This window comes from Schistocerca nitens, chromosome 4 (genome assembly GCF_023898315.1).
Source record: "Schistocerca nitens isolate TAMUIC-IGC-003100 chromosome 4, iqSchNite1.1, whole genome shotgun sequence".
In the NCBI taxonomy this organism is placed as follows: domain Eukaryota; kingdom Metazoa; phylum Arthropoda; class Insecta; order Orthoptera; family Acrididae; genus Schistocerca; species Schistocerca nitens.
In genome coordinates this window covers 110570672-110584523 of record NC_064617.1, presented here as the reverse complement: position 1 = coordinate 110584523, position 13852 = coordinate 110570672, and the positions used below count along the sequence as shown (strand labels likewise).

The 13852-nt window shown below is 40.8% G+C and overlaps 1 protein-coding gene across 1 annotated transcript in view; it reads left to right on the top strand.

The window, feature by feature from the left end:
* Nucleotides 1–13852, top strand: part of LOC126251688 (dynein regulatory complex subunit 3) — a 105787-nt gene that overhangs the window by 22223 nt on the left and 69712 nt on the right. Inside the window, exon 4 of the mRNA XM_049952275.1 lies at nucleotides 6776–6985. Coding sequence (XP_049808232.1) covers nucleotides 6776–6985 — 210 coding nt within the window. The remainder of the gene's footprint in view (nucleotides 1–6775; nucleotides 6986–13852) is intronic.

Genomic DNA, 13852 nt, shown 5'->3' with positions numbered 1-13852 from the left:
TTACAACACATGCACCAGTTTATCACAAGGGTTATCATGCTGTAACAATGGCATAACAGTTTTAGTCAATTCCATCTATTATGTTATTCTATGTTTTTAGTTTTTAACTTAGTTCTAAGGATGTTGGCTTGGTTTGCTAAATAAAATAATAAAAAATAATATAATTAATGGAAGGTTGCCTTAACACACTGTATGATCAAAAGTATTTAGACACCTATTAGCGAATATTTATATGGGGTGTGTCCACCCTTCACCTTTATGATAGCTTGAATTTCAGCTAGGGACACTTTTCATTGGAGTGTCTGAATGCCTGCATACTGTTTCTCTACTCTACACAGCACTCTGAATGCCTGCATACTGTTTCTCTACTCTACACAGCACATAGTGCTGTAAAATATGTTCATACACTCGTGCATTTGGCATTTTTAATGCAATAAGGGGCCACACTCTAACCTCAAAAAACACCCCTGTATCGTAACACCACCTCCTCCATACTATACTTTTGGCACTCCACATGATGACAGGTAACATTCTACAGTCATTTGTTGAACCCAAACCCTTCCATCAGACTGCCACAAGATGTAGGGGCATTCATCACTCCAAGTCACTAGTTTCCAATCATCCTCTGTGCAGTGTCATTGCTCAACTCAGTGTCATTTAACATTGACTATAGAAATGTGTTTCTTATGAGGAACTACTCAACCATTGCAACACATTCTTTGTAACTCCTTATACATATGCATTGTGCTAGAGATCAAGAGTGATTCCTTCAACTGATTTCAAGCGATGTTTCACAACCACCCATTGCAGTGCTCAGTGGTCCCTGTGTGTCAGTACATGAGGTGTGGCTGGTAGTGATTGAGCTCTGGTTGTTCCTTCACATTTGCACATCGCAATTACATCACCAACCGTTGAGTTGATCAGATTTAGAAGGGCTAAAATATCCCTGATGGATTTGTTACTCAGATGACATCCAGTGACTAGTCCATATTTGAAGTCACTGAACTCCAGCAATTGATGTTGACCACTGAAACAACTATTGAAACAGGTTTTGCTGCTATGCTGCAGAGCATATTTTTCAGCAAGAGAACATCTCTTTAGAATCTATTTATAGTACTAGCCATTATTTTAATAAATAATTTACTGCCATTAAAATAAAAGATAATTTCTGACACCACTAGCCATTATTTTAATAAATAATTTACTGCCATTAAAAAAAAAAGATAATTTCTGACACCACAAGACATATCACTAGATTTACCAGTAATTGGATAACATATAGCTGGAGCTAACTATTTACTTATGATATCAGAGGATGTGTTAGTAAGATTCAGAAGGAAAAAATAGCTAAAATAACGAAACAAAATGATAGTTTTTTGATGAGTGGCACCATAACTACAAAACAGTATTGTTTGAAATTATCCAGCTCTTTTCATGTAAGTCCTCTTACTGATATTTACACCATCAGGTCTCATTGTGTGATTGAAGCTTTTGTTGGATTCTCTTTCAGAAATTAACATTACTAACATTCCAGAATGAGATTTTCACTCTGCAGTGGAGTGTGCGCTGATATGAAACTTCCTGGCAGATTAAAACTGTGTGCCGGACGGAGACTTGAACTCGGGACCTTAGCCTTTCGCGGGCAAGTGCTCTACCAACTGAGCTACCCCGTTCTCCAGGCTTTACTTCTGCCAGTATCTCGTCTCCTACCTTCTAAACTATACAGAAGCTCTCCTGTGAACCCTGCAGAACTAGCAGTCCTGAAAGAAAGGATATGGGGAGACATGGCTTAGCCACAGCCTGGGGGATGTTTCCAGAATGAGATTTTCACTCTGCAGTGGGGTGTGCGCTGATATGAAACATCCTAGCAGATTAAAACTGTGTGCCAGGAAGTTTCATTATTAACAGTCAGAACCACTTCTTATTGAAAGTGATGTAATAGATTTTGTGGGGGATAACTTCCATGAAATAGTCCCACTAAGCCTAATAGAAGAGGTACCTTGATTTGTTTTCACCTTAAACATGATTTTTAAGTAATATTAATTAATTAAAACATCATTATAAATATATCAGTAATCTTCAAAATATTTTGCAAAATCTGATTTCAGATTTGTTCTCTTATCATGAAATCCAATCATTGAGTTTCAGTTGCTGTCTAATAGATTACTGCTTTTCTGTTTTAGAACATTTACTGTTGTGCTAAAGATGCACCATTATGATAAATTTATAGTTGACATGTAGTTTTCCATGTAAATATGTGTAATAGCACGTGAATAGTATTAGTGTACTTTCATTCTGTGAAGATGGTATTTTACCAAAACTGGTATTAATAATTAGTAAAGATTAATGTGACTTTGTGTCAGGCATTTTCTCAAGTGTATAATGACTATTGTAAGTCACCTGAAAAAAATACATAAAACGTCATCCAAATTAAAGGTCATGTTGTAGTTGTGATGTATCACTTAGTTGATGGCGTAACAATGGCATCACAAGCCATGACTAAAAAAGATCAGTTGAAAGACAGCTGAATATCTGAAAGTGAAAAGTAGTGATTAATTTGACAGAAACAGGGGAGGCAGTGTATTTTCATTTTCAGTAATTATACAGTGGCAATATTGAAAGCAGGCAGACTGGAGTGATCCACATAGAGGTTCTTTTTGTTTTTCTCTGGATATCAGCAGTAGACAAACATTCTGTAAAGTTTTTGTTTGTTGTTCAAACCATGGTATCACCCCAGATATCAAACTGAACAATTGTTCTGTAACTTTGAGTGAAATATTGACTAAGATAAGTATATCTGAAGGCCTTGTAGATTTGTATGTCGACTAATAGGGATTCAGTTAAATGCCAGAAAATTAACATAGGTAGATCTCAATGTCACTAACAATGTTGACTCACTGTATCCACCATATATCCAGCTCTTGTAGAAAAAAAGTTCTATTTGTTTCTAAAATTGATACAATATATGGAACACTCTTACACTACTGTAAAAGTGGAGGGAGAGAGAGAGAGAGAGAGAGAGAGAGAGAGAGAGAGAGAGAGATCATATTTAGATTTACAGAATATGTGCACTTTATTGTGGGAAGGGGATGGAAATAAAATTTAACCAAAAGTATGTTATTGATATAAATAAATATGACTGTAGTTTTGGTATTCCCATGTGAAGACACAGTACTTCATGAATGTAGTTTTGGTACTCCAACCAGTGGGCATCACGATGGAGGCAGGTGAGCTGGTATGGGTAGCACAATGGGGTAGTGTGGAAACTGCCATGGAGGGCACACTTGATGTTTAGTACTGGCAGACCTGCTGGTGGAGCTGTTTACCTTCAGGTGGCAGTAGGCCAGGCCAGCCAGAGTTTACCCAGAGTTTAAACTCTGTGCACCTCACCTTCTGCCCATGTCTTGTGTTGTTGCTAACTGCTTAGCTACTAGCCAACTGCACCTCCCATGTGCTGAGACATTTCTGTGCCCGTCTCTAAGTGGGTTTGAACTCTCCCGTCAATTGACACGCTGAGTTCATTTTCTTCTCACAAGATACAGTTGACCAGGTATTATCAAACAACTGCCTGCTCATGACCATGTTGTGTAGTGGTGTTGTTATGCCTGTGCAGATGCTAAAGTGGCAACAAAAGACATTCTTATGTTGTGATGACCCTATTCTTTTCTTTTCTCCTTTTCATAGTGGTAAGTTGGACCATCATGGATCCAGCATTTATGCAGTGCTGACAGAAACAATTGCACCTACAGAAGGAGCAGCAACAGTTGCAGATGTATCATCAACAGCAACAGAAGATGCAGGCACAGATAAACCTGAATATGCACTTGCTTTGTGCCTTTGGCTCACCAGTGGAGGACCTGGTACCCACTATGCAGTTTTATTTGCTACCAACACCCCCCACCCCCACCCCCCACCCCACAATACCATTTGCCAATTTTGATGAGTCAATGGAAAGGAGGGAGAATTACCTGTGCCAGTTCTTGCTGCACTGCCAGGTAAGGCGTATTATCCATCCAATTGAAAAGGCTGCCTTCTTGTTCAGCAGTGTGAAATCGTCAAAAATTTGAAGCCCTCCACCTAGTCCAAGAAACTCTCCTTTGATGAGCTTTGTCAGTTACTTAAGCAGTATTTTGGACATCAAGGCCATGTAATAGTGACACGGTGGCAGTTTAACCAGCACCACAAGCATCCTAGACAGTCATGTTTGGCCTGGATCACTGATATGCAGGGCCTCTTGTGCAAGTGCTGTTTTGAGTGTTTTAAATGTGCTACCTCTTGTGCAGACTCTCTCATACCTACTGATTACCACATTGATGCCATTGTCAACCTGCCAGCGCACAATGTTGTGTAAGGTATCGTATTACACTCAGTTCAGTCCCAAGGCCTGGCCCCTTAACTGACTTTGCCAGAAGAGTATTCAGTTTATCTGGTCTGCAGATTGTCAGTGGACTTTTCAGTTTCCCAAGCAATGTTTGTGCTTCACTCCCTGTCTGGCTTTCTTTACACTGGGTAGACCTTTAAACCTGGCCTATGAAACATTGCGGTATAGCACTGGTGCTGTTCTGTCCCATTGGAACCCAGGTGGCACCAAATAGCCCATAACTTATGCCTCAAAGCTGCTTTCTGTTGCACAGTATAATTATTCACAGATGGAAAAGGAGGCACGAGCTATTATTTTCAGAATTAAGAAGTTCCACATTTTTCTGTATGGGGTGCAGTTCCTCCTCGTCATTGACCACAAGTTGTTGGTTTCCTTATTTGGCCCTCATTTCAAGGTGCTGGAGAGGACTGACTGCACATTGATTGCAAAGGTGGGCCCTCTTTCGTAACTACTGCTATGACATTTGTCATCATTCTACCACCCAGCATGCCAATGCTGATGCACTAGCACAGCTATCAGTGGGACATGATCCAGAGTTTGATTGGCAGGAAGCTCTCACATTCGCATTGGTGATCCTTTTGTGTACTTTTTCCTCCTATGTGTTTGGCTCAATGTTGTCCAAGGGGTCCTCTTACTTGCCATACAGGAGCAATGCTGTCAAGTAGCATCCTTGCATACTCCATATGCTGCATGCATTGCAGTGCTGTATGATTCGTATGCAGGCATTAGTGTTATATCACATCTACTGGCAAGCAATAGATCATAATGTTGAACATCAGGTGTGGGTTTATTGGGCCTTTGCACAGAACCAGGTTGCACCACCGTATGCCAGTTCTCTCCCTGGCCACACCCGGAGCACCCTTGGGACAGAGTGTACATCAATTTTTGGGCAGCAAGTTGTTGTTGGTGGTTGATAAATGTCCAATTTACTGTAAGAAGCCAAGCTATCCTTCACATTTTCGACTGCCACTGTTAGTGTGCTGTCAGTTATTATTGCAATTGGGGGATCCTTGTGTCCAATAACTGTAGGCAGTTCATATTTTGGGAGTTTGAAAAAGTGTTCACAGTGGTATCTGGCATCTGATTATTGCCCCATTTCACCTGGCTTCTAATTTGGAGGTTGAGCACTTCATGTGTACATTTAAGACTCAAATGAAGAAGTTCGAGTGTGTCTCTTCCTGTGCTGATGCATAGTTGACTCTTATGGCTGTATGCTAGGTGAATCCAGCCAATGGGTGCACTGTGGCGGAACATTTGTACAGGTGGCGGCCGTGAGGTCTCCTGGCTTTGCTATATCTTGAGTCACATGCCACAGCAAACCACCATTGACAACTGTGTTGTCCTCCAGGATCTGCCGTTTGGGCCTAGTCCTGCAGTCAGCGGTAGTGGTGGCTGCTAGGTGTTGTGTGAGCCACAAAGGTCAGCAGTTTTTTGTGGTACATGTTGACAAGGAGTACCTGACCTGCCATGCAAATCAGTGTGCCCACGTCCTATTGGGACACATCACCATGGTCTTCTGGTCAGCCAGATGGAAATGTTAGTCATGACTTTGCTCTGGGAGGGGGATCCCACTTGCAGTGGTGTACATCACTGTTGCCACTCCCTCCATGCCCCCTGCATCCTCCTGTTGCCTGCAGCCTCTGCCCGCACTGAGCCACACATTTACGCCTGCCAATGTGGAGCCCATGAGTTTTAATCTGCCCTCCTCCTCCTCCTCCAACTCACTGATGGTGGTGGCTGTGCCTCCACTGCTGCTGATAAGCTCCCCTTAGCTCAGCATCTGGGCCTTTCTGTGCCTTGAGTGAAGCCAGTGGCTTCCTTCAGTTGTTGCTCTATTACCAAACTCTCCAGGAGCCTCTCCAGTTCTGTGGCGGAAGGCCCTGTGTGGCCTTCTCTTGGGGGAGGGATTTCTTATCCCCACCAGTGGACATAATAATGGAGGCCTGGATGGTACATGTGACACATAGTATGGGCAGACCCACTGGTGGAGGTTTTACCTGCAGGTGGCAGTAGTGTGGCCGGGTGGTCCAATGCTTACCTGAAGTTCTACCACTGCTGACCTCGCCTTGCACTTCAAGCTGTTGCCGAGTGTTTAGCCATTAGCCATTAGCTGTGCATGCCTACTGCGTACTGAGTCATCAAATGCCTGTCACTATTTGAGTTCAGACTCTCTCCGTCCCATAGATTGACCCACACAGCGAGTTAGTTTTTCTTGCAAAGGTTTCCCTTGCTTGGCTATTATTGAGCCATCATCAGCTGATGAAGTATCTGCACTGACTGTATAGTGTAGCAGTGTTTTTATGCCTATGCAGATGTTAAAGTAGTGTTTGCATGCTATTTTTACTTGAAGTTAGTAGTATGTGTGAATTTTCACTGAATGCTTTTGTGTTACAGCAATGTTCTCAAAGAGCTTGAAGATACAGAAGCTGAAACAGCAGCCTACATCAAACTAAGGGAGGAAGAAGAAAGGAAGCTCAAATCCTACACAGCAGCATTTGTAGAGTATTTAGACAGTGATCAGCTCTTTAGTGCTTTATTTGAAAATGATGGAGATGGTCAAGCACTCCTGAAAATGGATGACGAAGTTGTGGAAGTGTGTAATGAGTATCCTTTTAGTTTTGTGATTGTTATTAATAGGTCTGACTTTTACAGACTTTGTTGCAGCTGTTGATTCTGTGATTTCATTGCTGGGTAAAAACTTCCATGTCAGGTGTACCTGATCTCATATTTTTAACCTTTTGATCATTTAGTCAGTAATTCATGTTCATTCATTCACACGTCATGATCTGTAAAGTGTGCTAATAACAAATTATGAGTATTACTAATTTACTTACATTGATAATTATGGGGATGACTTCCAGATTATTTTAGATATGTGTACTAAGGGAAAAATACCTAGTTTTAAAAATGCTGCTGCCTGTTCTCTTATACTACTAAGCTTCCGTTTTTATTTATTACTTGAAAATATGTATGTAATTTTGCACAGAACACTATCAGCTGTCTGCATACTGGCAAAGTCAAGATCTCTTTAATACAAGCATTAGAGTTAAGTGGAACTTACATCTGCGAGCCCAAATAACCTGATAAATTGTGCAAGGAGTGGCCAATAAGGTGTTCTTTTACTTATTTTTGAATATCTGGGTATTTTTTTTTTATTTTTTGAGTGATGTCTACTGGTAACACATTGTAGACTTGCACTGCAATATAGAGCTTCACACTGAAACCTACACACAGTCTGCAGACAGTACTTATTTTAGCTTCCAGTATTGTGTAGAAAAATACATGATACACATCCTGCAAATGAAAAGTATTAGCTATCTCTATCAAACAGCACTAGCTGATTAAATGAACCATTATAAGTGCAAGAGCTACAATTGAAGAAGAGTGGCAAACCATTAAAAATACACTTTTGAAAGCAGTGACAAGATGATCAGAAAAAAATTATGCAAAAAATAGCAAGGCTTAAAATTTAAGGACAGAGAGAGAGAGCAAAAAGCAAAGGAAAAACGAGAAGCACACAAATGCATAATATTTATCTTCAGTCACACTCTCAAGATCATCTTCTGACACATTGCAAGAAAAGAAATATACCCAGAAATACAACCAGGACAAAGCAGCAGGAATCATTGAAATTTTTCGTTAACAAAATTTAAAATTACGTTTATGGAGAGCAGTCAGTAGCATTCAAATTAATGAGGCACATGAACCAAAAAGAGAAAACTACAGCCTAAATAAATATAATTGCTGTAACTACTAATTCTGAGTGTGTGCTGCTTCATAGTATGCATGTGACGTTTGTGCTTGATTTGGCTGCTATGGTGTAAAGAACAATAGAGAGAAATGTTTAAATACTCTACTATGCACAGATGATCAAACAGTAATCCAAGAAAATGAAGATAATCTTCAATGAGCCATTTGTCATATTAATTTGTTGGCTTCTAAATGTAACATTAACATCTCCATTAATAAAACAAGAGAAAAACATCAGTAAGATATACAGTTGTAACAAATATTTTAAAAGTGGAACAGTTAACCCACTTTCAGTATTTTGGCTGTTAACATGAGATGAAATTCCAAAGATGTAGTTGATAGCAAGATCCTAAAGTTTATTTCAACCCATGGAAGAATTAGAAATATGCTACAAAAAAGCCGCAAAAGAGAAACAGATCAAGTTTTACAAAGTCTTGGCAGTATCTACAATACATTATGGATCTGAAACTAGGGTTTCCATGCAAAAGGGTATGAGCAGGATCTGGCCTGTGGAAATGAGATGTTTCTATAGTGTTAAAGGTCGCACCAGAGAAGATCATTTCAGAAATGAAGAAACTAGGAATGGATCACAAGTTGATTCGGAGCACGAGAAAATAGATCGAACAGACTGAAAATCTAGAAGGAGAAGACAGAGGGGAAGATCATGGAAGAGATGGCTTGGCCTTTTTGATTCTAACAGGTGAAATCAGCTAATCCATGAAGGGAGGGGAGGAAGAAGTAGTATTGTTGTGAATTGCACAACTCATCCTAAATTCACTCTTGGTATTAATTGAAAATACCATGATGGAGTGGATGTATTTACAAATTAATCTACACTGTTTCTTCAAATAATCCTTTTCGAGAGGATGGTAAGTCACCCAGAATCCCGGGTCAGGGGAGACTTACCTGACAGGATGAGAAGGAAAGACTGATCGCTGTGGACTGCACCAGACGAGATTTGAAAACCTGAGAGCTTAAATCATTTTTCGCCATCCTCCCTCCCACCTCTGTTACATGCATTTAGCTTTTTGCTCTTATTACTTCATGCATGATGTTTTAGTGGTAATCTCTGTCTTGCAAATTACCCTGTCTTCCACCTTCAAGCTCTCAGGTTTTCAAATCTCGTCTGGTGCAGTCCCCAACAATCACTCTTTCCTTCTCATCCTGTATGGTAAGTTTCTCCTCATCAGAGGTTCTGGGTAACATTTCTAAACTGTACCCCATTCTCTAAACCTCTCCAGTCCTTTTCCTTTACCCCTCTTCCTTCCCCTTCAACTCTTCTTCTGGAAGAAGGAGCCACTGGCTCCAGAAGCTTGCATAAGTTAAACCTTTTTGTGTGTGCATTCTCCTACTGCCACTTGGTGAGTAGACTCTTTTATCTATCCAATTACATTATATTGACTTTAATAATTACATCAGATAGATTCTTGTTTAACCAGCGTACAGACAGCTAATAGTGCTGTGTGGAAAATTAAAATGCTTTGTATGAAGTGTCAGATAATAATTCAGAGTATGGAAGGAGTGGTGTCTTATTTTCAAAGTAGTTGTTTTTCTCATAAAATACAGTAATCTAGAATTAATTACCATAATTATAAGTTTGAGTAGATTAGCATTAGTCATAATTCATTGTTAGTTTATTTTACAAAAGTACCCAGAAGTGGTTGCTTCTGCCTGCTGATGAATAGCTTAACTCATTCCACATCCCTGAATGCTCTTTTTCATGATGGAATTGATGGAAAATGATGTGTGAATGAATGAATGAACACTTTTTTTGTCCAGTCTGCACAGATATGAAATTATTGGTGACATCTAGACTACAGATAGCTGCTCTTACCCGATTTGACAGTCTAGTTATCTGTCCTGCTTACAGTTGTCAATTGTCATCATCAGTAAACACTTCCGGGCTAAGTTGCCGTGGTCGATCTGTAGAACTTCTTCTCCCTGACGTTTCGTTCTCAACTACGGAGAACATCTTCCGAGGTGAGTCAACGACTGGCTGCTAGGAGCTGGGGCCGCCGCTTATATGGATATCGTAGGGGGCGCCACCACACGTCACGTGGCGTCGAAGTGCAGCTATCTCTGACTATCGTCTGTTCTCTCGATTGCAGGCAATCGATTGTCACGTGATTGATGCAACGTCAACCGCCATATCTTATCCAATTTTAATCCTTCTTCTTTACGATTAAAATTGTATTGATGTTTGTGGATTTCAATTGCCTCTCTATACATATACATATATATATCTAAAAATAAAGATGATGTGACTTACCAAATGAAAGTGCTGGCAGGTCGACAGACACACACACAAACACAAACATACACACAAAATTCAAGCTTTCGCAACAAACTGTTGCCCCATCAGGAAAGAGGGAAGGAGAGGGAAAGACGAAAGGATGTGGGTTTTAAGGGTAAGGAGTCATTCCAATCCCGGGAGCGGAAAGACTTATCTTAGGGGGAAAAAAGGACGGGTATACACTCGCACACACACACATATCCATCCACACGTATACAGACACAAGCAGACATGAGGCAACAGTTTGTTGCGAAAGCTTGAATTTTGTGTGTATGTTTGTGTTTGTGTGTGTGTCTGTCGACCTGCCAGCACTTTCATTTGGTACGTCACATCATCTTTATTTTTAGATATATTTTTCCTACGTGGAATGTTTCCCTCTATTATAACCATATACATATATATACGTGTATAATAGTGCGACGTCCTCACTAGCATGCTAGTTTCACCAAATTTTTATTTCGTGATCTCCATCCTTAAAAACATGTTCCGCTACTGCCGATTTGTCGATATGTCCCAAGCGATAGTTTCTTTTGTGCTCCGTCAACCATGTATTGATGCTTCTTTTTGTAGTTCCTATGTAAACCCTGCCACAACTGCCGGCCGTGGTGGTCTCGCGGTTCTAGGCGCGCAGTCCGGAACCGTGTGACTGCTACGGTCGCAGGTTCAAATCCTGCCTCGGGCATGGATGTGTGTGATGTCCTTAGGTTAGTTAGGTTTAAGTAGTTCTAAGTTCTAGGGGACTGATGACCACAGCAGTTGAGTCCCATAGTGCTCAGAGCCATTTGAACCATTTGAACCTGCCACAACTACACGGAATTTTATATACCCCTGGAGTGGCTAGGGGGTGACGAGCATCTTTTGTTGATCTTAGGCATTCACTAATTTTCTTAGTAGGTCTAAAAATGGTCTCTACCTGAAACTTGGCTAGTACCTTCCCAATGCGATCCGTGATATTATGGATGAACGGAAGAAATACTTTTCCAGCTGATGGTTGTTGCTGTCTCCTAATGCCTAAGATCAACAAAAGATGCTCGTCACCCCCTAGCCACCCCAGGGGTATATAAAATTCCGTGTAGTTGTGGCATGGTTTACATAGGAACTACAAAAAGATGCATCAATACACGGTTGACGGAGCACAAAAGAAACTGTCGCTTGGGACATATCGACAAATCGGCGGTAGCGGAACATGTTTTTAAGGATGGAGATCACGAAATAAAAATTTGGTGAAACAAGCGTGCTAGCGAGGACGTCGCACTATTATACATGTATGTATATGTATATGTATAGAGAGGCAATTGAAATCCACAAACATCAATACAATTTTAATCGTAAAGAAGAAGGATTAAAATTGGATAAGATATGGCGGTCGATGTTGCATCAATCACGTGACAATCGATTGCCTGCAATTGAGAGAACAGACGATAGTCAGAGATAGCTGCACATCGACGCCACGTGACGTGTGGTGGCGCCCCCTACGATATCCATATAAGCCGCGGCCCCAGCTCCTAACAGCCAGTCGTTGACTCACTTCGGAAGATGTTCTCCGTAGTTGAGAACGAAACGTCAGGGAGAAGAAGTTCTACAGATCGACCACGGCAACTTAGTCCGGAAGTGTTTACTGATGAAGACGCCGACCGTGAAAGCCTACATGGAATGAGTTGTCAATTGTAGTTCTCATTTTTATAGTTTCAATTGTTGACCTTTAAGTTGTATATGGGTAATTGTATTGCTGGGTTTAAAGAATAGCATGTAAGGTAATAATAATTACCTTGCACTGAGAGTGAAACAAAATAAGAGCTCAAATGATAAGGAGATGAACAAGATTAACACATCAGAATGGGTATTAGCTCTTTTTATATGTGCTTCAGATTTTCTGGTTTGTTAGTCAGCAAAGTGATCCTGGGGAAAGTACCGCTTTAAGCTTTCTTTCTCCCCCCCCCTCCCTCCCTCCCCTCCGTTCCCTCCCTCCCTGCTCCGTAAAAGGGGAGAAATCATGAATCAGCTGTTTTATTTTATAGGCATTCAATTGGATGACATACCTTGACCATTACAATCAAAATCAAATAAGATTGGTCCCATTATTAGTTTGCTTCATGTAAGCATTTCTCTTTTCTGAGGTAAACACCTAACACTCATCTGATAATAGGCATCACATAGCTGTGTATTGTCCATGCTTAAAGCACTGTGTGAATTACATGGAAGTGAATGCATTTCTTATATGCAGAGACAAAGAATACTAATTAAAATTAAATAAAACATTCAACAATTTTAATTTTACTGGCTCATTTTATAGAATTATTCCTAATACTTTTGGAAGTCTCAGTTTTGTCTCACTCACTAATAATTTCCTAAATCTCATTCTAAGATCCATAAAACCTGCCAATCTTGAATACTAGCTGACAACACACATCCTTGAAGTATAAAATTTCATTGGTAGTACACCAAATTAGTCCTTGTAAGATTTTCATGAATGAAAGGATGAGGTAGTCAGTACAGGGCATTAACAGAAAAAATATACAGGTATGTTAGTGTAGCTCAGTGGGTGTTATGGATCCAAAAGTCTCATGTTCGATCTCTGGTTGGTAGTCTTCTCTGTCACTTGTCACTTCTTTCACCTGTGACAGTGTTTGTTAATGTGAAAAATACTGAGTTGAATCACAATTTTGAGTCCATATTAAACCCTCTTTAACCGTTTCTGTACAGATGTTGGAGGAACATAGTGGCATACCACCTGCCACAGAACCATGTTGAGTAAAGCACTGTGGTGTTTAAACCAACCTTCTGGTTGATAGTGGACATACTTTAAATCTCAAATATGGATAGCAAACAGTGGAAATTCTAGGATGAAATATCAACAATATAAGGAAAATATAGATTTCTGCTCACTGTAAAGATGACATGTTGAGTTGCAGACAGGCACAATGAAGAGATACTTAACACGTAAAGCTTTCTTCAGTACAGGAAACACACACACACACACACACACACACACACACACACACACACTCGTTCATACATGCAAGCACACTTCACACACCCATGACCCCCATCTCTGGCTGTCTAATGTAGCTGTCATGTGGAAGGAAAGCAGCAGTTTGGAGTGGTGGGGAATGGGAAGGGATTGCAGGGAATGGGTGGAGGGAGAAAAGAGCGCTGTATGGTGGAGTGCGCAGGGACTAGATGGAGGCATGTGAAGACTGCCACCAAGTACAGTGTCAGGAGGCTGGGGGGGGGGGGGGTCAGTTGGGGAAGGGGGGGGGGAGGTGGCAGAAAAGGAGAGGAACAGGGAAGGGGAAAGACGGGCAGGTGCTTTGACAGAGGGCGGCACATAATGAGAATGAGGGAGATAGTGAGGGAGATAGTGATAGAACAGAGGGGTGGACACTGTTGGATGGAGAGTGTCGTTTACCACACTGCTGGTTGAGGTC